This window comes from Vanellus vanellus (assembly GCF_965231255.1).
Source record: "Vanellus vanellus genome assembly, chromosome: 14".
Classification (NCBI taxonomy): Eukaryota; Metazoa; Chordata; class Aves; order Charadriiformes; family Charadriidae; genus Vanellus; species Vanellus vanellus.
The window spans coordinates 3297667-3322895 of record NC_138919.1 but is presented as its reverse complement, the minus strand read 5'-3'; the positions used below and the strand labels follow the sequence as shown (position 1 = coordinate 3322895).

Here is a 25229-nt window from a genome sequence, read left to right as displayed (position 1 = left end):
CACACCAAAGACAAAGCAAGCACATAGAAACACCCACATTCTACTGCTACAGCTGTCCTTCCCCTCCTCTCACACTTGCTATTTTGCCTCTGTTAACACAGATCTCTCGAAAACACGAGGTTCTTCTTAAATGACACTTAACCTTCCAGTGCGGACACAACACATGCCACAGCGCATTCACAGCAAGTGAATTAGAAACTCCTCCAGAGCACAACCCAAATGTCACCTTAGAATGTGATGCATCTGTCATTTGTAGAAGAAAAGGCCTCTTTTCCAGGGCAGTTTTCACTACAGTCAGAGGTTCACGTAGAGAAACTCGATCTGTTTAGTCAAGAGCAAAACATGATCCAGTACTTTTTCCACGAGAGAGATGGGAAGAGCAAATCTCTCTAAGATGAAAAACCAGCATTAAAGCTGTGTGGAACCAATTATAGGTTAGTCCAGTAATAACAACCAAGCAGCAGAAACACATGCCATTTATCATCTCAAACCTTACAGTTTTGCTGGGTCCAAGCCACTCACCCTCACTGACTGCTGCAGATCCCTTGCATCAGCCCCACGAGTAGTAGTTAGCAAGTGGTTTGAATCTCTCACATCAGAGACATCCCCACCTCACCCACGGGGCTCCCCTGCTTGCGTCAGAAGCATGGCCACTTCTCTGCACTGCCAGACATTTGATACAATAGGGACTTTGGGAAGACCTCTGTGCATGAAAACCCTTTAGAAGAGGCTGTGGTCATTTTAAGTAGGTTTATTAAAAAGAAAGTACATTTCTTAAGCTGAGCACTTGTTCCACAGGTCAAAAACTCCGTGCTGCCCGCGGAGTCCTTCCTGCACAGCCTACCAAGGTTTATGGAAGCATGAAATAATAGCCTTCCTCCAGCCGCTGTTGTCCTTGTCAGCTGTCTCCAAGGAAAACCTCTTTTCTCCCCGCCCTCCAAGATGGAATTTTATTTTTCCTCTCACACACATACACAGAGGAAAGATCACTCACAGGTCATTCCACCCCCACAGCCAACACCTTACGAAGCTGCTCGGCTTCCAGCCTCCACAGGCTCGAGAAAGCCTGTCGAACAGGGCCCAATTGTGCCCCAATATGCGGGAGGGCGGCTCCAGTCACACCAAGCCATCCCTCCCTGCAGGGCAGCCTGCCCCTCTGATTGAAGCCTGTGACTCCCAGCAGTCATGTAAGAAGATTTTGCTTTCCAAAATATGGAAAAAAGGGTGGAAATAAGATCACAATTTAACACATTAAAATATTTTTCTTTCTGCAAGAAACACTCTAATTCATGCCTGCACATTAGGCTTGTGGCCTGCTGAGGAAAAGAGAAACATGAATTGAAACCTCTCCAGGAACAGTGTTGACGGCTGTGTGGCAAGCTCTGCAGAGGTGAGGGGTTTCTTATATTTCTATTTGATTGAAATATAGACTCGCATTTGCAAGTGCTGCATAAGCGTCTCCCCAGGACTCCTACGCAGCCTGCCAACCACAAGGGATAAACTAGCTCAGATCAAACGGAGGATTAGAGCAACAAACTCCCCTCGGCGGAGTCCCAGGCTTTTACAAAAGGGATTAAATTCTTTCCCAGGCTCCTTGATACGGTTTTGGGCAACTTCTTGAAGCTGCTGAAGGCGGACAGCAAACCCCTCCGATCCCACAGACAGGCACCGGGGCTGGGTCAAGTGCAGCAGGGAGCCTTGAGCGGCCGCGGTGTTTCACGTACGAGCAGGGCTGCTCGCCGGCCCGGCTCGGGCTGCGGGCCAGCGCACAGACTTGGAGACCAGGCCGGGAGGCCGCGTCCGCGGGGGCGACCAGGACCTCGCCTCTCCCCTCCACCCTCGCGATCCACCCTGCCCGCCGGTTCCCCGGGGCCGCAGCCCAGCCCAACCTCCCCCCGCGGCGCCCGGCAGGACCGGCGGCACCGCCAGGACCGACCCCCCGCCCCGCTCCGCTCCGCACTCACCCCGCTCCCGCCGCCACCGCCGTCACTTCCGCCTCCATCCCCCCACCGCCTCCTTGGCGGATGTGACGCCACGACGCAGGCGTCCGCTTCCGCCCCGCCCGGAGCTGCGCCTGCGCAGTGTGGCGGGCGGACGGGCGCCATGTCGCTGTGGCGGCGGCGACGGGGAACCCGCAAGAACAAGGCCGGGCAGCACTGGGAGCCACAAACACAGATCTTTAATGCGATCAGACCGCGAGAGAACAGCACAGTCACGTACAGGCAACCCGAGAGCGCGCCCGCCGCCCCCCGGGCCCGCCCCGCCGCCCCCCCCGGGCCCCACTCTCCCCTCACCCGACACGGAGGTTACAAAAACAATACGTGAAACCGCGGAATTAGTTGTAAAAACGGACAGGGAAGGGGTTCGCATGCACTAAGGACTAACACCGAGGGAGCGCCGGGACGGCCGCAGGGAAACAGAAACCGTGAAGCAGTTTATCAGAGCCTGGAAGGGGAAAAAGACCCGCCGGAACCCCCCCACCGGACACACGGCCCTAAAACAGCACTGACAGACAGACACCCTCCGGCCTCCGCCGCCTGGAAACGTTAGAGTGAACTGTCTTTAATTAAAGATAGCAGCCTCACCGAGCTAACGAGCAGTGGCCGGCTCAGCGGGCGGCAAGTGCTTTACTCACACAATTCTCACAAAATACCGATCCTGGGGGTGACGACTGTGGCTGGCGCAGCAAGGCGGCCTTCCTCCCCTAGTGTAAAATAAACCTAGTTACAAATAAGCTAGTTACAAATATGCAAATTCCTCCCACAGGCGTTAGGACACAGCTGGTGCCTCTGTCCCAGGAGCAGTGGCACAAGGGACTCCTGTCCTCGCCTTGCCCCTGGATTTTGCTCCATCCCAAATCACCTCTGCCACTCGGCTGAGTTCTGCCTGACTGGCCTTTTAAAAACATACACCAAGGCTTTTTTTGCAAGTCAGAAAACTCCATCGAGGAAGCTCTGACCTCGGAGTGCACAGTAAATAGGCAGACTAGCTGTGGCTGTACTCCTCTACGGAAAAAACAGTCCAGATTTTCCACCATTTTGTTTACATCCAGTACCTGATCTGTAAAGGTACTAAAACCAGACTTGGGCCCATCTTAGAAATGTGCTCCAGCTGATTTGGTCATCCTCACAAAGCTGAGCAGCTTTCGAAATAGGCAAATCGGGGCCAAATTTTGTCTATCTTGACTTAGCTGGAACAGTGAGGCAACTCTTGAATGCTGGAGACATAAAAATGAGGTGGCTAAGAGCTAAAAGGAAAAAAAAAAACACTTCTAAATTTTGTTTAACACATATAAACAGAAGGAAAAATTAATTAAGTGAGAACCAGCGCTACTGGTGTGCTCACAAAAGGGTCAGGTAGATCTTTTGGAAAGGGCCAAAAGCGTTAACAAACGTCACGGCAGCTCAGGTCTCTGACCACAGCCCTGCCCTTGACTGCCACGTTTGCTGGGTCAGGACAAACACAGTGTGCCAATCACTGGCCTGAATTGGAAACGATCCATCCAGATTTATTTATTCCTACTAAAACAAAATCCTGTTAAAACAGTACGTAACTCTGTGTCTCTACAAACTCACAGCTATCTGCCAAACAATAAAAATTCCAAACTACAAAAGATGAGTTGTATTCAGTAAATATAAATGGGAAATTTAGGCTTTGTGTAGAATGTTTATCAGACTATTTACAGTGCAACACAGATCGTTTGAGTTCAGATCTCGCCAGCTTCTCTCTCTTCTGATCTCTTGGAACGAGATTTGCCATTTGTGCTCTCGTGCCGCCTCTCAGAAGAGCTCTTCTCTTTTCTCTCTCTGTCTCGTGACTTTTCTCTTGAAGATCGATCTCTAGAAGATCTGAAGTACAAAGTAAACCGTCGCTATAAGCTTCACAACTAAAGCCATTTTCAAATATGCACAAAACAACATCATCTTTCCCTAAAAGGGCTGTGGCATAACACGAGTTTCTTACAGAAATGTGTCTAGGTACTGCGGTGTCAGGAGCAACTCTGGGCCCTCTCTGAGCTTTATGTAGGAGAATGCCAGCTTTGCAGCGCTGAGAGCATGGTGCAGCCTTTGTTACCCTCTCCTTAGAGTGGTCCTTTCAAGCTCTTGCCACAGGGGCTCTCTGAAGTCTTCCCTGGGCCCCTTATTAGTTTACTGGGCCATACTAAAGTGCCTGCAATTTTTTTCTCATCAGCTCTGTTTGTGTCCTTCTAGAGCGTTTCTTCATTACGCTCTAGGCTAGTGGCGTTCTGCTCAACTGCTTTAAATGCCAATTGTATTCTTGGGACTCAAATGCTCGCTCAGCTCTGGGCTTTTTCTACTTTGCATCCTGACAAGCGTTGTCCTTGGCAGCATCCTGCGTTCAAAGTCAGGATGATTACAGATTTATATTCACAGCCCATAACTGGGGATATTTTTTCATAGCCTGCCCAAATAACAGCTCCAGATTTTCAGCAGTGCTTCACTGTATCGGCCCAAAGGGAATTAAGCAGAGGGCTTCATGTTAGGTACAATCTGAAAAGGCTGTTTTCCTGTATGATTCATGCCAGCTTATCAACTAGCAGTCTTTAAAAGGTGCTGATCCTGAACGAGCCCTAGCAGCCCGTACTCCTTCAGAACTAAGCAGAGGCTTTCACAGGCCGCACAGAGCCAGCACATTTTACTCTAGGACTTGGTAGGCAGGTTTTTCTTTATAGTCACAAGAGGACCACCTGGCAGGTACCTTAGAGGTTCCAGCTTTCCTTCAGGTTGATTGTAAGGTTTGGAAATAGTGCATGATCAATATATTAAAACCTTACAGCCCTCTATATCACATGAGCCATTTCATTTTCATTACATTGTGTCATTAACCAAAAGACAACATGAGTCTGTTTGGTAAGACTGACTCTTTTCCTGTTCCCACAACAATGCCTGATGCCCATAATCCTCCTACCCAGAGATCTCCATATCCTGTGCCAGGCTCTCCGTTTCTTTCTAAAAGTGAGACCACAGACCAGCAGAACCTGAATGCAGGTTTCATTAATTCTCAAGATGAAAACAGAAGCTTCACACTTTCAGGGAACAGGGTTTTTCTGTTGTTTTTTTGTCTGTTTGTTTTTATTTTATTTTCTTAAACTGATCCTGGTCTCTCCCCAGTTCCAGTAATTCTGGGGAAGTATGCCAACTAGCCAATCCCCCTACAATCTGGATGGGCTGATTTGAATGTGTTCAAGGTTTTCGAAGTAATCCCTTACCTGCTCTTTAGTAATAGTTATTACAGGGTCTTCCTCACTTCCTAATTGTCCAAACTTCTTTTCTTTATTTTTCATGTTCAAGACAGATTTAAAAAAGGACTTTAGTATCTCAGCCATTGGAGAATCAACAGCATTCACACACCCCCCTCAATCATTAACAGACTTTTTTTTTTCAGACCGTTATTTCCCTCCCCTTCATCAAGTGTCTTTAAAACCTGTTCTTACCCCTTAGCTAAAGGGACACAAGACACACAACAGTAGGTTTGTTTCTAGAACTGTACTTGAGTGCTGGTACCTAATCAGGTGAGACAGTGCTAATGCACTCCCCCATTAATTAGGAGCATTTAAAAAAAGCCAGATCTAAGTTCAGCAAGCACCTGGTGATAAGACTTGCTCCCGGGCTTAGAAGGGCTGTAAGGAAACAATGATTCCTTTCAATTTTTCCTAATACTCCTACGCATGCTTGCCTCATCCTTCCTCCAATACAGTGGATGTTTCGCTGAGTTTCAGAAGAGACTTAAAGCGCATCTTTGGACTATAGCGCTTCTCCTCAGCAACAGGAGAATGGTATACTACTCCTCCTGGCTTCCTTTTCCCCTCCCTCCAGTACAGATTCCTCAAAAATTCCCTCTCTTTCTCCCTCGAGCAGCCTTCTAACAGAAGACTTCCCCCAGATCCCAAATCATACACTTCCTTCCCCATGCCAGCACTGAGAGAAAGAAGCTGGGAAGCAGAAGATAACCACAGAAATGTAACATCAAAACTGCCTCTCAGTTACTTGGCTTTTACAGGCCTGGGGAGGCTCAGTTTGCTCAAGCAGGCCTTTGCGCTGCCGATTATACAAGAAAACCAGCAACTTCTCAAGGCTCAGCACTGCAAATCAGGGAACCAGTTCTATCTCCTAGACTCCTCTCAAGCTGGGATCTTGCTGTACAGTTACTGCCTTACTGCTCTCATAGGAGGCCACCTACCAGCGGCCACTGGGGAATCCTGCTTTGGCCCAGGAGGACACTGCAGCTGCTAACTGCTCGCTCTAAGGGACTGGGGAGGCTCACTGTGATGCCAAGGACTCCCCTTTTCAGAAGTACTCGTGTCAAGAATACATACTTGTGTTTTGAACTCCTGTCTCTGGACCCCCGACGATGACCTCTGCTGTGGCTGCGGGAACGGCTCCGGTGGCGTCTGTGTCGGTCTCGGGACCGGGAGCGAGACTTCCGCCGTTCACGGGAAGCCGATCTTGAGCGTCTTCGCCTCCTATCCCGAGACCGTGATCTGAAGAGGACACAGATTGCCTCAGATTCAGGAGATGGGCCAATACATCGGATCTGTACACCTGAGCCCATCTCTCAGACATTCCTGAGTAACAAATATCCAGAGCATCAGCACTCACCCCCCCAGCCTCATCCCTACCAGCACAGAAAGCAGATCACCTACAGGGTAGGCATCTCCCTCCTGGGCCTGATGCTACCAACAAAATGCCAACGGGTACATTTGAGTTGCTGGGAAGCTTATAGAAAAAGCTCCCACCATTAATGTAAGTGTGTGCCGATGCCTAGAGCAGAGCCTACCAACCGTGCCTCACTCAAAGTGAGGCCTGTATCAGTAGAAGAGAGGCCAAAGTGGCACGTGAAATTACCATAACCCATATGGTAGTCTGCCAAAAGAGAGTCTCCCTTGTGAAAGTACTGCACTTTAGAAGCAGATTTGTTTCAATCTGCTCTAAAAAAAAACAAACCAAAACAAAGGATGCCAATATATATGGCAAGCAGTAGAAGATCGCCAGGTACGTGATCACTGAAAGAAGGCTGTCATAGCACTAAGGCAAGCTCTTCAGAGACATGGGGGCTTTAATCTTGAATCTCTGTATTTTGACATCTGAGGTATTATATACATAACACATATCTTTCAGACATTAAAACTATGAAAGTATATTAGGTATTTATTGAAAAGGGCATCTAGTACATTCTTAGACTCAAACTGGGGAGCACACAGCACCCTCTGTCCTGACCGAGCTAGCCAGCATCTGCTTTTAGCCCAAAAGGTGGCACAGCACCACCGAGGTGCCCAAACAGTAGTTCCCATTTCTTTCAGGGAGCAAAACAAGGACACTGGAGCACCGAGTGAATTTCATTTGTGAGACCCAGGAAAAAGCTCGATAGCTAGTTAGAACCACAAATAGGTGTTTGGGGGAACTGTAGGAGAACTGCACACTCACCTTCGACGATCTCTATTTCTTGATCCAGACCTAGAAAGGAGAGTTAAGCAAGAGAAGGTATGACATAGTCAGTGAGTTTTTAATAGAGCAACCCATTTACCCTGGCAGCTCTTCACACAATACCCCACGTAATACGTCAGTTAAAAAAAAGCTTGCCAAAAAAAACATTAAAACACAATTATCTTCAATTTGCAGGGTGGGGGAACAGAAGTTTGTGAAAAAACAGATGAACTTTGTAGAAACGCGGGTTTCTACATGCAGAGCTTCTTGTCAAAACAGAAAAAGTTTACAAACCAATTCAGTCTCTGTTAATAGAACACCACAAAGAACCTTTCCAACTTTAAGTTTGCTGTGTGTATTTGATATATACACTTTACTCTCTGCAGTCTAACATCAACCAGATCAACGCTAATATTTCCAAGGAAAAGTGCCAGCCTCCAGTGAGAAAGACACTTGACAATTTTCTGATTTTGGTTCCTTTAATGTCATTGCACATTAAAAAGGTTTTAATAAAGAGAAAATACAGTATTTTCTCACTCATCATGGGTATTTAACAAATATTGGATGGAAATTTGCATCAATCATTTTATTTCTTTTTTGGCAACTATGAGCTAGGAAAAAAAGAGGGGACACAGACGCAAGGGAAGAACTATGACTGAAAAGTAACTGAGATACACAGGAAATCCTTCATCCCAGACTTAGAAAGCAACTTGAGAACAATCATCCAAGTTTCACTATTCTTTCTCACATTTCCATGGCTTCAGAGCTCATATATGGCACTCTAACCTTAATGCTGTAAGCATTAGCTTTTGACAGCCTGTAAATAACAATGTCACAGTTCTTTCAACTTCTGAAGCACCATTACTCAGCGCCACTTAAAATACCACTCTACGTGAAATACCACTTGAAATACCACTCCACTCCCTTTTTCTCTATGGCCACATTTCAGAGCCAGCCTACACCAAAATGTCACACACTGCCCAAACAATCTCTTTTTGCTTTAATTGAGAAGTGGCCAGTCTCCTTGTTTAGTGACTTAGAGACTCACTCTTGTAACTGCTCCCTTCTCCCCACTGCATACAGACTCACAGGATCTGTTCCAGTTCCACAGCCACAGACCTGTTCTGGCACTGTAACAAGAGATGCGGCTGAAAGCTACTGTGGAATGATTACCAAAACCGATCAATAGTACAGCATTGGTCACACAGCTACACACAGAATTTCAAAAAGCAATAGGGAAGCATCTATTTTAATAATAAAGTAAAACCATAAGACAAGATTAAGAGAATCAATGTGCACTGACATTCCTTCACAATGAAATGGGATTGCTCAATCATGGTAGAATGAAAAAAATCCACAACATTTAGAAAGGAATTCAGGTAGGAGGACTGTAAACAAGGTAGAGTCAGGCAAATGAACCATGCACTGTGGCAACACACAAGACAACCAGATGAAGGAAAAGTTGATAAACCAGGAGAGCAAGGCAATAACCACACACCACCTCTTTCATGTAACAGAACCTGACAAAGCAGCAGGACCTCCTGTAGATGCCTGGCAGGCAGCTGAATTTTTTTTGGTGGCTGTAATTATTCCAAGTTCTTAATGTTCTTTTCCTCTTGATCACTTTATTCTGAACCACCGGTGCACACATCCACACAAAGCCATTCCATATCCCCTGAAAAGCCTGGCTGCCCTTCCACGCCTATGACCTGAGCAGGAGTTTGCACAATAAACTCCTGATAATCACTCTCTAGCACTATACTTCAGAATTCAGGAAGCATCTAACAAAACAGCACTTTCCTTACTAGCCTGAATCAGTATACAACAGGAGACAGTAGAAGACTGCTGTCCAGAGAATCGAGAGGCTGAGCATATTTATTATTTTTTCCCCTCTTTTCTGTCCCTGCATCACAGAGGCTAAGTGCTGAGTTTCATAACCTGTGTTTTGTCCAACTTACTACAAAGGAAATCCATTTGGCAACTCCACCTAGACTTGGTTGCCGGTGTACTCTGGAAGCAAATACCAATGTCTGCTCTTCCAAGCATGCCACCTCTTCAGATTAAGAGGTTACTACTGGGTAGCCCACAGTCACCAGCAACACAAAACAACACAGGACAGAAGACTTGTCTTTATTTGCCACTGCTGTTCACTCATTCCTACGTAGAAATCACAGTTTAGTGGACAAATTAATAAGAGTCTGTGACAGCTAGAGTTTCACACATGAATCTACAGGTTTCTGTAATATGTCATAGTGCCTATAAGCCACCAAAGACTTCTTCAAGTCAAGTGGTACTCTTTCTCTTACTGAGTAACACCATGATTATGCTGCATATGAAGACAGGACAAGAAAAAATATGAAGACAATACATTTGCAGTGGTTCCTCCAAGTATTAAGCTGTACATTAGAGGCAGTCTGAAAGGCAGTAGAAGTAATTGATTAGTTTTTGATGGAAAAATGCCCCTGTAAGCATGGTGTTGCACAGCTCCCAGAGAAGGTGCTGAGAAATCGAGAAATCTGGGCTCTAGTCCCAGTTCTGACACTATGTGTCCACTGGGAAAACTATTTTCATTCTTTGAGTCAAGTTCTCATTGTGGAGAGGCAAATAACTTGACCGTATGCCGTATGGCACTCCTGGCTCCTTCATAACATGCTTTTCTGTGGTATCTGAACAGAGGGACATACAGATGCCTCCATACAGAGAGAGCAAAGGCTGGCCACAGTGTCCGAATGGTGCCATGTATGGAACCAGCAAGAACTCAGACTTTAGGCCAACGCAAAGCAGTTCTTAAACCCTTCACGTTTAAAGTATTAAATATTCAAAAGTCATCTTCAACCCCCCTTATCAGATGCAGCTATATGTGCGCTACCTCTGAAGACGAGAGGCTCCTTAACAATCAGGAATTGAGATTTAAAAAAAAAAAAAAAAGAAAACAAACACAACAACAAAAAAACAACACAAAAACAAAACTACAGACATGCCACACGAGGAAGAAAGCCAGCATTCTGAGGAGATCCAGAGAACTCTTCCCAAAGGTAACTGGGTTGAGCAATTTTCGCACAAAAATGATCTCCAGGAAGAAGAGGCACCATGGAGCCAGATTAGATATGGTCCTACTGCTGGTCTGAAAGAGCCTGCCACAAAGGAGCTCTATGGGAAGACACTTCTTGTTTCATTTCCATCTTTCTGTCCACAGCAACAACATACATCTGTCCCTTTTGATTAACTCCTGCACTCTTCAGCCAGTTCCAGATTCTGCAGCTCTTAAATATACCTGCATTACTGACTAACTTGCATGGCTGCCAGAAAGTTGTGAGGCTCTACATGAAGTGCTGCAGTTCAGGAGAAAGCTGCAGCATGAACTGGCATTTCATATGACACTAGGCAATCCACGTGGAGAGAGAACTCACATAAAACACTCCAATTGGAGAACACATAACAATTTGGGGCTTGCATCTTCCCAATGCACAAAAATCACCAAGCCACAGACCACAGAAAACCAAGCTGCTTCAAATCTGGTATTTATTTGCTAGCATTTCCAGCTACGTATGCCCAGAAGCCAGCATCATCTTAGAGCAGACTGCAGTTATGTATCTCTCATGCCTCAGACATGGATAGCTGAAACACACTCTGCAGTTTACACTGAGCATCAAACTAAGCTTTCCACAGGCAGCAAGGCTGGCTTTTTTTGACGCAAGAAGTACAAGGGGAGAAACATGTGAGGTAACTGGGGAAATGCTGTGACAATGAGAACAGCATTCCTACTCGACCACTTCCTCTGCCTGACCATTGGAAATAACCACCCTCTCCACACGAGGCTGTTTAACCAAGTTGTTTACACACATGAGGCCTATTCAAGTAAAGAAGAAATAGTTTTTCCAGTTCAGCTGGCAAGAGGCAGAAGAGCTTGTCCTGAGAATACCAACACTGCAGCCACTCCCACTGTTCAGGGATTATACATATGAGCAGAAGGTGACACATGGGCACAACCACCAGAAGCAGCCACTCCTTGGGATCCCTCAGATCCCCTAGGAAGTGTTTTCCAAAGCTGTGCCAAAAGCACCTGACTTCTTGTAGAAAAGTTTCTAAGCAAGGCAGGCGGCCTCCCCATCTGGCTCATGGCTACCAGCTCTATTCTGCTGTCCCCTCCTAGCCTGGAAGGGAGGAGGGATGTCCAGGGAATTTTTGTATGACTAGCGCAACTTTAGCAGACCTAACCCTCACTGATCTTAAACTTCCCCACTCAGATGCACTGGATGAGGGCATTTTATCGATTCATATTCCCAAAGACAGGAACAAGACCAATACAAACCTCAAGACTACAAGGTGCTCACATCTTTCAGATACACGATGGAGATTAAAGCAATACACATACAATCACTCCAAGGTGGGGGGTTTGTGCATTTGTTTTCATCTTTAACTGAATGCCAAGGTGCTCACACAGGATCTGGAGCATTTCCAACAGCTGCTGCGGCAGCAGGTGCTGCTTTCCTGCAATGCTCAGATGCAAGAAATCAGACTATTTCAAAACCAACTTCACAAACCAGTTATCAGCTTCCACTTACCGTCTGCCCATTCTCTCCTCTCGTTCTCTCTCCTCTCTCCGTCTCAAACGATCCTGGTTTCTCTTCTCTTGCTTTTCTGCCACTGTTTTCTAGAAAAAAGTTCACATTGCATTTCAGCCATGCAGTAACAGGTCAGAGACATCTGCAGGGAGACTATTTGGGTAGTAAGACAAAGGTAGTAAGACAAAGAACCATTTCACTGCATTTTACGTGCTAATCAAGATCTCTAACAAGGTTCTCATATTCCTAAAAACTTCACTAACATACATCAGTGCAAGAAATGCTACTCTCTGCTTCGAGTGCCTGTGCTCTAAGAGACAAGCCCATAAGCTTTGAGGCAAGGGACTGTCTCACCACAAGCATACACAACACAATGAAACAGTGCTCTGGCCTCGCACCAACGATCAATCGAGGCACTGATCTCAAATACTGCCTAGTGAATACGGCACAGGAATCAACGATGGTTACTCAAGCAGGCTAAAGGCCTCTGTTTGCAAGCAAGGCCAGCACCACAATTCCATTACAAACCATTCCAGAAAACTTCTAATCACTTCAGCTACTGAAGATCATCTTCACTGACAGCACTATGTGAAACTTCAGTTCAAACATTTCATTAAGAGGTTTTAAAGTGCTCTTCAGTATTCAAAAAACCCACAGTAACAAATTTCAACCAAACCAATGAGAACGAACAATGGAATAGTCACATGTATTTAAGGAAGAAATGACAGCAGTGATCTGGTTTTACTAATTCTGAGGGTACATATTTAGCTAGACAGAAATTACAGAACAGAAACCAAGATGAGGCTCCTTAAACCTCCACTTGAAGTTTCAATCAGAAATTTCTGGGCTCCTACAAGCATTCTGCAAAGAATTCTGTATGAATCTAATAAAAGTGTTGAATGCCTTCAGAACTACAAGCAGAAGGTTTAAGACAGAGAGAATTACCCTCAGCTGATCCAGTTTCTCACGAATCTGAATGAAACCCAAGTGTAATTTGCCTCCAAAGTGGTCAGCGAGACGCCGGTCGTTGTCATGGAGACCCAGATATGCTGAACAGACTTCACACACACGCAGCTTCTGCTGCTGGAAACTGGATGCAGGCATTGAATTTCGGTATTCTTCCTAAAGGGAGGCAAAAAACCACACAAACGTCAGGGAACCCTTACATAGTCACAACCCTCCAGGGAAACCCCTGCAAAGAACTGCCCTGCTGCTTTCAAGGATCAAAAAGTCACGCTCAATATGAAGGAGATGCCATACAAAACACTCTGTGAGCACAGCTAACCTAACAGTCTATCCCTGCAAGTGACTAGTGACCAAACATTTCAGAGGACAAATTCCCCCCCTGCCCCAGTCAGCTATCTTCACTAGATAAAAGTTTCCAAAAAGCTTTTCTTCACCTATGACACTACACTGCCAACTGCTTTCCGCCACATGGCTGAAACTGAAAAAGAAGGTGCTGGCAAGATAGGAAGAGAGGTAGGAACCGCTCAGCTGTTTGTCATATGCTCAGCCTCGCTCAGTCCGCTATTACAATTCATAGGAGAACCAAGGCCATACCTCTGCCTCTTTCTTTTTTGCTCGGACTTTCTCCACTTCCATCAGGATCTTTTGAGACTCGTCAACATTTCCTTCAGCTCCCAGCTGTTCAGCTTTAGCTAGGAGTTTTCCAATGTCTTCATTCAGCTCATGTACTTTCTCTGCCTAAAGAGAATATTAAGGTTTTAGTAAGACAAAAAGCTTGCTAAAGCTTGCAAGTCAACTTTTCCTTTTCTTCAAAAAAAAAAAAATATTGTTTAACTAAAGCAGTTGTTGGAGGATGACCATAAATCTCCAAAAGTCAAAGAAGCCCCAACAAAAAGGGACTGGGGGGCCAAGTACAGGTAATGCAGTCACAGACATACAGCAAAGAAAAACTAGACATGGAGAGGACATCATCAGTTCTGCTGCAAACAGTGGCCCATTTCTGGCTTGCAGGACAAGATAGAGTCTGCAAAACCAGCTTCAGAAATGCTTTGTATTGTCCACATGAAGGAGCCTCCCAAAGAGGAAACTTCATGAGCATTTATTAAGTAAAAAGACAACAATCATGGGATGGATTTACTATTCTAAGCTATTACATTAACACTGAATAGTAGGGAGGAAACCAATGCTTTATTGCCATGCTAAAGCAACCTATTTTAGAGTTCATGTTATATACACTTCTATGGCCCTCTGAACCTGTAAGTTTGTCACAAGAACAGCCAGAGCAGCACTTGAGGATGGCTGGAACCCACAAAGCCTTTACTTCCCAGTATCAGTGGTGTTAGGACAACAGCACCAGTGCTCTCGCACAGACTTTCAGAACAAACGTTTAATGAGAGGACAATACCTTTGCAGACACTTCTGCACTGATCTCTTCCTGCGTCTCAGCCAGGCGTTTCTTGGCCAGTTCTGTTCTCCTATCACACTCAGCGATGAAGGATTCCAGGTGATCCATCGCCTGCGTGTTCAGACAAAGAACTGTGAATAAAGATGCTCTCTGTGCCTGATCTAGCTTTGACAGCCAACAGCTAGCTGGTGCAATGCCTGTATAATGCATACACAACCTCAAGAATGGATGCCTTGAGACAAAAAATAGATGACACTTTGCAGAAAAAGTAAAATTTGCTCCCTGCCCTTAAGTCTGTCATGTGTCTGGAACCTGACACAGTTCCTATGCTTTGACACATAACAGGATGCTCACATGAAGACTGCTTTACACTGGAACTTCCAACGCATAAGCAACAGGTGCAAAGACAAAAGCATTGGAATAACATGAAAAGAGACGACAGAAATGTTCTTCCGCTTGATCTGTTCCATCACAGAAAGCTAAATCTGGCAAAAATGAAACCACAGAGCAGTAGGCAGTCAAATCTCCTTCTGGGACAGGCCACCAGGTTACAATGACCTTGTACAGAGCAGCAGGTGTTGGATGCAAAGAATGCCAGAGGAGCCTCCCAGCTAGCTGGACTAATGGGGTTGCAAGGACCATAATTACTTTTACAATTTCAAGTCAGCAATCAAGCCGGCATTCGGGAAGGGGCTGCACATTCTTGTCAGATAACACATCAAATAACATGGCTAGCTGAAATGCCCATCAAGTTCTACTGTTCAGTCAAATAACTTCAACTGGCAATTTCCACAAATGGTAACAAAAATTTCTCCATACTTACATCCAGCTCAAAAAACAGGTCTCTCTCTTTACTTGCAATCTCATAGTCTGCTCGCAGTGCCAGGTCGTGGATCTTTGTACATTCTCCCAGGTCCATTCGCTGTTGAAAAGAAAAAGGAAAATCAACGTTTGAACTCTCCATTATGGGAAAAAGCCGCAGATACTTAACTCTTGCCAACTGTTTCATATCAAAATGCAGCCTCTTTAGGCAGAAAAGCGTCCTCTTAGCCTCTCAGTAACAAAACTAGCTAGAAGAACCACATGCATGCTAGAATCCCTTCTCTAGATGTCCCTGGAACATTAAAACACCCAAAATGTTTTGAAAGTCCAGTCCTACTTCTGCTCTAGGTCACAGCACAGCCTTAGAAATTGCTGGGAGGGAGCTGGGAAGGCGCAGCATACTGCTGCAGCAACACCTTCAACGGGCACCAAATGCCTCCTATTACTGAGCTACAGCACAGCAAAACATACAGCTTTGTACCCTGTTTAAAGCTCCCATCTGTGTCAGGAGGAGCCCTAGAAATGTATTGAAAGATACCAAATCATAGAACACAGAGGGAATGCTTCCTATCAAGAACAAATGGACTTAAGGGAATAAGGGGTATGGCCAGTAGAAAAGCATAAACCCACGCTCAGCAACAGCAGACTTGGAATCCTACAGCTAGCCCCTTCCCACATTCCACTGTGGTCTGGGATTTTAAAACCTGCCCAGCAAAGCTAATTCCTATGCGTAAGCTCATCTAATAAAAGACTTGTTGAGAGCATCTCCTCTCCCAGAAAGCCCTGACTTGCATGCTGCACATCACTCCCATTGCAGTCGATGCGATTTAAATTTGTTATTTTCCCCCAACCTAATAGTTAACAAGCCACATGAACCAAAGTTAATTATGCTCTCAAACCATGGAAATTGCATTTCGACATTATCAATATGTAACAGAGAACATTTTTATTATTCTTAAAGTAGAAAAAGAATATTACATTTCGAAAGCCAAAATAATAAAAGGCCTAAGTGTGAGCCACAGTACGAATGGTAGGGTACATGTCACCTCAGCCAGCCATTCTGTTCTCTCCCAGTCACCATCAGACCCAGGGAGCCCAAACCTGAACACAGCACAACAGGTGTCAACTCACTGAACCACAGAAAAAGCTAAATACAACTAAATCAGGATCAATCTCTGCAGAACACCACAAACTAGAGCTAGGGGTGCCAGGGACACCTATGCGAAGCACTCAGACAGCAGCAACGAAGCATTTAGAATGAAGCAAAACAACTAAAGAAAGCTCCACTAGGTAATGCAATTACCTGTGTTATTAGCTTTTCTTTTTTAAACAAAGAAAACTATTCCGGATGACTTGCCACTATTTAGCCTTCCTCATTTTGCTCAGATTTACCAGAAATATGAGGCCACGGGCAGCAGGCTACAGAAACAGACACTGCATCCAGGAATAATCCTGCTGAGCTCTCTAATGGTGGAAATTTAATGCCTACAAAAAAAAGCTTTCAGAGCTTAATCACGTTCATCTTCAGGCAAGTCTCTTCAAAGAATGCTAGCAAGCTACCGTTATTTTACCACAAAAGTAACCTCACATGATGTGACTTAAATCTTCTATTCTTATGGTTATTCTACTGAGATCCCTGTCCAATATAGGGAAAAAAACCAGCAATATTATATGTGATTGTCACAGATCATAAGCATCCTTATCTGAAGTCTTCTTGGAAGCTGAGCCACTAGCTCCACTTTAGAGAAAGAGCTCCAATCCAAAACTTCAGAATAGCCTACAATGTGCTCTGTATTCCTCTCCCTGTTTGTTAAAAAGGCAACGACTCTCTCAACCTCTGGGGGAGAACGTTCAGGTCTCACCAGCATACAAACCTCAAGTCTTCCTCCACATCCTTGGAGATGATCTAGGCACATGGACATTTTCACAGGTATTGCTCACTTCAGGTAAGACCACTAGCCCTTCTGTCTCAAAGAATCCTCTTGTCTCAGGGAGGCCTGGCATCAAATACTCACCCTTTCCAGCCCTGATCGTGACTTGCACCAGTTAACACCCGTGGCTGGTTTATAATACAGGTCTTTGAGACTGGTAACCAGCAAAGCCTGAGTAAAGATTTAATCCCCCATACACACAAAGATTTAATACATTTAGATGCCACTGATAATTAATCCTGCTCACATTTGCTGAGTAATCCACATTCTGAGGTATCTCTTATGATCTCCACTAAACTGTTAACTCACCAGAAAGTCTATTTCCACAACGAAGAGTCTTTAATAGTAATCAGAGCTGCAGAGTTTTGCCCAAGTGAAAAAGGAAATCCCCCCACAAAACAATTCTGCAGCCTACAGAATCACTCATAACTCCTGGGGATGACAACAACACAATTAATTCCCTGAATGTAATTTCCAAAGCTATGTTTTACCTGGGCAGCTTTCAGACTCATCTGTCCACTTATTAGTGGAGCTAAAATTCAGGAGGATTACCAGCTGATGCCACCTCTGAACGTGCTGCAGTTCCTCCACTGACAGAAATATGCTTACCATTAGCTGCAGAGCTAACTCAGTGCAGGCGACTAACGACCTAGTGACAAGTACCCTGATAACAATACATGGGCATATTACACTAACTTGTGTTCTCACAGAGTTTTCCTCCTTTCCCATGGAGACCAAAATTAGAACCATTGTAGTTTATTTAGTGGTAAGTTTAGACAAGTTTCTGGGGTCAAAGGCTCTTATGACCAGGAACACTGGCCCAACTAAACAAAGCAAACATCAGCATGCCTTCTGCAGCTCTCAGGAATATTCCAGAGCTTTACTTACAGTCTGGACTCCTTCTCTTACTCTGCACCTGAAGGTCAGTGAATGGGACTCCATCACATTTCACTGAGCACAGCTACCCAAGGGATCCAGCTTCCTGCTCGTCTCCAATCAGCCTCCCACTAAGGAATATCTGCACACATGAAGGATGCAGCAGTAAGAATGCCTTCAGGATGCAACATAACCAGCACCAGAAGGGTCAGAGCATCTGTTGGAAGTTTCCAAAAAGATCGAAGGTACTGATTTCGGCAATAATACACATCCAGAGATGGATGCTACCCCATCCAGCTGAGGCTGGTACACCCACACAGCTCTTCCTTTAATGGAGCACCGTAAGATGCCAGTGAACCTGACCGAGATCACGAGGAAAGCCTGCACATTCCAGTTATGTTTCATTCAGTGCTGGTACCGCTGACAGCTGAAATGCTGTTCCCATTCCAGACATCACGTGTTCTTTCAACATGTATCTGTGGCACCAAAACTTTTTTTTTTTTGCCCCCAAGAACCTGCTGACAGCAGTGCAGAGAGCTCCACAGCCACTTAAAAGGCCACCACAACATCATCTGAGCGATCCACAAGATCGCTTAAACAGAAGCAGTCTTCCTTCCTGCTCCCGTGTGAGATTTCTGAGCACAAATTCCACAGCACAAGGGAAGAGACAACTCACTGCAGACAAGTAACAACATAAGCAAGAGAAACAGATTTCTCAATGTGCTTCTCTGCCCCAGGACTTCCTCTGTGCTTTGGCACTAGCTCCAACAGTCACACATCACTTAATTCCACCCCTTCAACTCACCCTTTACCTTCTTCCTGGAAACGTGCCAGAAGAGGTAGAAGGCAGCCTGCATCTTCAAAACATCATTTGGGCCCCAAAAAACTGTTGTAGACTCTCATGTCAAAAAACATACCCTAACCACAGCGACATGGACGAAGCATGGAGGTGGGCAGAAGGTGATTTAAACAGCTTTACAGTTCTGAAATTGAAGTCAGGGGGACATGGAGGCTGATGGAGAGATCACTGAAAAATACATCTGAGCTTCAAATTAATAAAAAATAAATATGGAGATCATAGAGATTGCTGTTCAACTTCCATTCTTATTCTATAATAGCAGCCATTGAGAAGCTAAAGTTTGAGTGCTCAGAGCGGAGGCAGCTTTTGCTAAAGCTCTTTCTACTAGTGCTGTCACAGAGTCTTGCTATCGGAGTGACACAAACAGAGGAAGGAGTGCCAGCCCTCCCCTTTGTTGGTAACCCACTGAGTCAAACTCAGCTCTAGAAATAACAGCAGGAAGGGCTATAGATAACAACGGTATCTTTAAACAATCTGGTTAAGTGGATGAACAATGTGAATCGCCACAATATTTACCGTCAAACAGTGAGGGCGAAGATGGATTTCAAACATCTATATTCATCTCCACCCTGCAATTCTGTAATACAGCAACAATTACAAAAGCCATGCATGCACTGTTTTCTTTTGAAAGTCAGACTGCATCTTTCATCTGGATGTCAAAATTGAATATTCACTTCGCAAGATCTTGCTGTTAAAAGCCCACATCACCTTTTGCTCTCAGAGAGAATAAGAGAGCCAAACCTTTGAAAACTGGCCAGCTCTGTCTCCAGAGGGCAGCAGTGAAGGAGCCAACTCAACCGTTTCAAACCAGTCAGGCAGAGTGACACACTGCTCGGACCAAACAACTCTAAAGACAAAGTCAGCCTGAGTTGTAACCTGCCATTAGCACACCAACCAGTAATGACGAAAAAGCTGCTGTTCCATCAGGGGAACATCACATGATTGGAGAGAGGAGACTGAAAAGCTCCAAAGGCTAAGGATTATTGCAGCTGGTGAGAAAAAACTTGCTAACCTGAAGATGCAATGGTGAACTAAAGCACCCAGGACAGCAGACTAGCTACGGTCTTGCGACCTCCACAGGACAAGTTTGAGGCCCTAACCATCTCAAGCTGCTAAAAGAGAAATAACCTTGCAACTTCACGTGGGATTGTGAGAGAAAAAAATATTTCAAGCACATTCTGAGAGCTCCTGACTTCAGCGGTTCCATACACAGGTCACAGAACCCGAAATTAAAATTGTGACTGCTCCTTGGGCACAGAAAGTCTGATCTCTCCTAGAAGTTACCTACAATGCACAGATGAGCCCTGAAGAGCTGTACCAACATCTGCCTCACCAGAATTCTTTATTACAGAGAATATACTTACTGTTCCGGCCAGGATATCATGAGGACAGCAATCCAGAAGATGGCTCTTGCAAACGCGATCGTCTGTAAACTTCACCCTTTGTCTGGTTTCATCTCCTGAAATTCATTTGTGGTTTTAAATAAGGAGACATTAGAATACCGATAAGAGAACAAAGAGGTCGGTATGATCATTTCGCCTCAATATGCAGATTAAAACATTTGGCGTTCCTGCTCCCCAAAATTACTCGAAAAAAGCTCAGAGGGTAACAGGATATTCTGGAACACTTATAATTGGCAACAAACACTATTTTAGCATTTATTCATCCAGTACACCATGTTAAACACAGTGTTGGCGAGCCAAGTAACATCCAAGGCCTGTCATCCGTATAAAGAGACAGCACAGCCAGAAGAGAAAAAAGGAGACAGTCTGGCTCACAGCCAAAACCTTTCCACCCCCCCTTTTTTTTACTGTGAGGAAGGGGCAGGAGATACCAAAACCCACGCTATTGGAGGGCCATGAATCACAAAATAGGGCTGTGCTGGACAGTTTTTATAGGCACTTGCTATTTGTTCATCTGATAATTAAAACATCGGTCCGTTTGGTTTGAAAAACCAAATATGCAGTGTGCTTTCCAAGGCCGTGCAAAGATGAATCTTGTAGGTCTTGGCCTGGAACACGAAGCTTGCTTCCCACCCACGTCCCACCCTCAGAAGACATTTTACACTCAGGAGCCACTTAAACAAGACAATATCAGAAAAGCAAAAAAATAAAAAATAAAAAAGAAACAAAGTTAGTCAATACACACTGCGAGCTCCAACATATACTATACCCATCTGCATTCTTCAAGACCTCAGCTGCAGAATTTTATGCCCACTGTTGAAAAGTTTTAAAGGAAAAGTTTTCTTGCCCACACCTGCAGTAAGGAAGTCAGGGGAATGATACATAAAAGTAAAGGCAAAGTGGTAATGGTATGTGACAATTTTAAAGCTCATCTGTGTATATGACACAGGTATGTGTAATACTAAAGTATGAATATAGTTTAGGATTCGCAAGCATCCAGGAATAATGTTGTGTCTACTGAAAATGTTTTTTTATTTTTTTTTCTTTCTAAGCTACACTTTAAAAGTTACTTGTGAAAAAAAAAGCAAACACTTTTTTTTTTTGTTATAACAGCTTTAAAAATTGGTTGTGACTCACGGCTCGATGAACATGAGGCTTTTCTGCAACTCCCTTGCAGATTGATGTAGGCAGGCAAAGATACACTGAACCTTTATAAATAAAATAGAGGGGCCACAATTGTTCAGTTTGTATGAAATAAAAATATGGGAAGCAATTCAATAGCAACTCAATACACAAAGAAAGAAAAGCACTTATTCACTTACGAAACAAAGTGCAAAGTACCTGAACAGCCCTGCTAACGTGCCAAAGGGAATTTAAGTACTCGGCAAGTCGCAGAAGGGAGAAACAAACCGCAGCGGGAACATATTTTGCACAGGCTGTCACATTTCTTTTCTTGGACAACAACTACACCGCCCGGCTCCCGCAGGCACACCTACCTACATGCCTCTGTATGTACGGCGTGGCCTGGGCACGGAGCTTTCCCTAACACCTTTCTGCGGCAGCCGGGGCCCGGAGCGGCAGGCTCCTCCCGGGGCCGAGCCAGGCCGGGCGCTTTCTAGGGCCAGGAGCGAGCCGGGCTCCTCCGCCGGGCAGGCCTACCCCTACCGGGCTCCCTGTGCCGAGCTCGCTAGGCCGCCCCGAGGCGCGTCGAGGCCCCGGGCCCGCTCCGCCGGCCCGCCCGGGCGGCCGCCCCGCACCGCCCGCCCGGCGGGGTCGGGGGCCAGGCCGCGGCGGGGCGGGCTGCGGCTCCGGGCTCGGGCCCGCCGCGTCCCCCGGCGCGGGCGGAGGCCGATCGCGCCGCAGGTCCGGAGCGGAGGCGGCGGCCGGGCCGGGCCCCGCGCGGCCGAGGCTGCCGCCAGGCCGCGGCGTTTCCTGCAGGCCCCGCCCGCCCCTACTCACCGTCCCGGGCCGTGCCCATGAGCTGGTCCAGCAGGGCCCGCATCTGGGCCTGGGCCGACATGGCGAGCGCGGGGCCGGGCCGCAGGGCGCGGCGGGCGAGCGGCTCCGGCCTGGGCCTGGGCGGCGGCGGCGGCCTCGGCGGCGAGTCCGGCCTCAGCGACGGCAGCGGCGCGCGGCGGGCGCTGGGCGGAAGCGGCCCCTCCCGCCACCGCGCTGCATGCCGGGACGGGTAGTCCGCCGGCGGGGCGGGGCGCAGCCGCTGGCGGGGCGGGCGGCGGAGGAGCGGGGCTGGCGGGGCCCGGCAGCCGCCCCGCCCTGGCGCCGGAGGGGTTCCCCTCACCCCCGCCTGCTGGGCCGCCCGCTCCGCCTCCCCCGCCTCAGCGGGGCGCCTCATTAGCGGCGGCCGACGAGGCCTCGGGGGTGTGGGGGAGTCACCCACGGCCTGGCGCCGCGCTGGGCCGCTGCTGCGGGCCCGGTACCCATCAACGGGGCTGCCCCTCGGTGCCCCTGGCACCCCTCCCCGGGGATGACCGAGAGTGGGCCTAGCAGCTGGGCCGCAGCAGCTGCCGAGCCGTGCCAAGCTGTGCCAGGTCACACCGGGCCACGCCGGGCCACGCCGAGCAGTGCCGTGCCGGGCAGGCGGGCGATGGTGGGTGACATCAGGGAGTAGACCGAAGGGTGCCCGCGGCTTATCAGCTTCCACCCCCTGTGTTTGCCCAGTGGTGCCCAGGCAGGACGGCTGCTGCTCCCGCCCCGGCGTTGCCGGTGTGAGTGTTTGGAGAGGGAGCGCTGCGGGTGCCAGTGCCAGTGCCGGGGTCCAGCTCTGTCCCCACAGGGCAACCTGCTGCCAGCCTGGGGAGTAGGGTGGGTGACAGCCATGCCCTGGCTGGCACTCTTCTCGCCGCTGCTGCACTGGGCCAGGGACCCCACCTCAGCACCAGGGCACAGCTCAGCACAGGGTGCAGGACGCTCACGGCAGGGTGGCAGGGAGGGCTCCGAGGGAGCAGACCGGGAGCTGTGGTCACCCTGAGAACAGGGGCAGTTCTGGAGCAGGGCTCTGGCCATCCCCAGCTCCGATGGCTAGTGACCCACCTCCTGAGCGTTCCCAGCACAGGCAGTGATGGAGTCTGGGTGCTGTGTCAGGGCACCACCATCCTGTGCCCTCCAGCTGTCAAAGGCAGGCTGTCCTGCCTGTCCTGTCCCCTGGCCACCCTGTGGCCCCAGCCACCCTGTAGCCCTCCAGCCACCTTCAATCCCCCAGCCATCAGTGTCTCCTGGCCATACTCTGTGCTGACCCAGAGAGCCCCGCTGGCACACCCCTCAGCCAGAACAGGAATAGCACCTCTGGCCACAGCCACCTCGGGGTCCGAGCTGCTCACTATTGTCACTGTCCATCGTCACTTACACGCTGTGTGGGTCAGCATGGCCACAAGCCATAGCAGAGACACACAGCACCCCAGCACCCTGTCCACGGTGACAACGCTGCTGTCCCAGATGCTGTCCCTGCCATGGGGCTGGCCCAGCCGCTGTCCACATGGCATGTCCCCATTTCTACATCTGCAGGCACTGCCTGGCAAGAGCCACCAGCCCTGGACATCCGAACCCTCACCCTCTGGGGAGCACAGCACCCTGAAGCACGTCTCCTGCCGGCTGTGCTATTGGGACTGTGTCCTGCCACCTCAAAAGGTTCCAAACCGCATCCTGGGGTTGGTCAGGGAGCCCCACACCTGTCTCAGGGGGAGACAAGGCTAGGGATGGGGGGGTCCAGACCCGCACAGGGGCTGCACAACATCTGGGGGGACCCCACAGAGAGGCTTCACCTGCTGCGGCTGCGGCGGCAGCACCTGTTTGCAGAGGCATCGCTCGATACGCAGTATGTTCTTCAGAAGATCCCTACTCCAGGAGTCAAAATAGCATGAAATTTAATTTTACGCCTATTTGACAAAGCTAGATTTCGCCTCCAATCAGCGGGGAGATAAGAGCCCTCGGCACAAGTGCGTGGCCAGTTTGGCAGCTGGGGCTGCCGATTTAATAGGTGAATTTACAGGAACAACACTTGAAAATCCCCTGGCTAGTGAACCATTAAGGTGAGCCCTGCCTTCCGTCCCTGCGTCCCTCCCCGCGCCGCTCTCCCGTTGCTGGGTGCTAAAGCAAACCCCAGCTCTGTTTACCGAGTCTACTATTACAATACAGCTACCAAATATTTGCCAGCCGTCAGCTCGCTGCTCCGCTATAAATACTTCAGGCCCAGGTGGAGGGACGGCGAGGGGGAGCGGCGCGGGAGCCTATGCATGGCCAGGCGGCAGCGCCAAGGTGAGTGCCGAGCCGCGGCCCCGGGCGATGCCCTCCTGCACCGGGGTGTTTCTCCGGCTGAGGGTGGCAGTGGAGAAGGCTGGCTCCATCCCTGGGGCAGCCCCAGGAGGCTGAGCCCCACCCCCACCCCCCAGCGCCAGGGCACCATGGAGGCAGGACCAGGGGTCCCACAGTGGGGACAGCACAAAGAGGGACGCGTGGTGACCCCAGGGATGGCAGCGATGCTGTCTCAGGCTGGGTGCGGGGTCCAGCACTGTGCTTGGCGTGGCGGGAGCGGGATTTGTCCCGCAGGATTTGTTCCCTGCCCCAAGACCCTCTTGGGATTGGGGTGATGTTGGTCCCAGGCACATGGTTGGGGATGCCCTGCGAGCGAGGCAGGACTGGGGACCCCACTAACTACAGAGGAGCCTCATGCAGCTCAGCAAGACCCAGCCATGACCAGAGCCCATCAGGGCGGTGCAGGGAGGTGGCCAGGTTCGCCCTGTCACAGGGAAACCTGTGGGACCATTGCGTGGGGAGGGCTCAGGGTCCTGGAGGCTCAGCCCAGGGTGGCAGGGTGGGTGCTGAGCCCCGTTCACCTCCATGCATAGCCCTGGGGTGAAGGGTAACATTCCACTGCCCCACAGCTCTGGGGGCATCCCCAATGCCCTACATCCCATGACTTGGTGGGGACACGCCTGCTGCC

At 48.1% G+C, this 25229-nt stretch overlaps 1 protein-coding gene across 5 annotated transcripts; it reads right to left on the bottom strand.

The window, feature by feature from the left end:
* Positions 1-2200: 2200 nt before the first annotated feature.
* Positions 2201-22408, bottom strand: LUC7L (LUC7 like). Of its 5 annotated transcripts, none has more exons than XM_082490510.1 (11): positions 22232-22408; positions 20234-20328; positions 15205-15303; positions 14382-14492; positions 13571-13714; positions 12956-13132; positions 12011-12099; positions 7446-7475; positions 6338-6502; positions 3684-3848; positions 2201-3247 (listed from the first exon to the last, which is right to left on the bottom strand). In XM_082490510.1, exons 1-10 carry the CDS (start codon positions 22290-22292, stop codon positions 3707-3709), a joined length of 1113 nt encoding a protein of 370 aa, XP_082346636.1. In that variant the 5' UTR covers positions 22293-22408; the 3' UTR covers positions 2201-3247; positions 3684-3706. The 5 variants fall into 5 exon arrangements, with proteins under 5 accessions (XP_082346636.1, XP_082346637.1, XP_082346635.1 ...); XM_082490511.1 differs by having other exon boundaries at positions 2201-2704; XM_082490512.1 differs by lacking the exon at positions 2201-3247 and adding an exon at positions 5231-5292 and having other exon boundaries at positions 3713-3848.
* Positions 22409-25229: the final 2821 nt, after the last annotated feature.

Coding starts and splice junctions, on each gene's coding strand:
- LUC7L (XM_082490509.1), bottom strand. CDS start 22,292: ATGTCGGCCCAGGCCCAGATGCGGGCCCTGCTGGACCAGCTCATGGGC. Junction 20,329..22,231: donor CATGGGCACGGCCCGGGACG/GTGAGTAGGGGC, acceptor AATGAATTTCAG/GAGATGAAACCAGACAAAGG. Junction 13,133..13,570: donor CAAAAAAGAAAGAGGCAGAG/GTATGGCCTTGG, acceptor GCCTCCCTTTAG/GAAGAATACCGAAATTCAAT.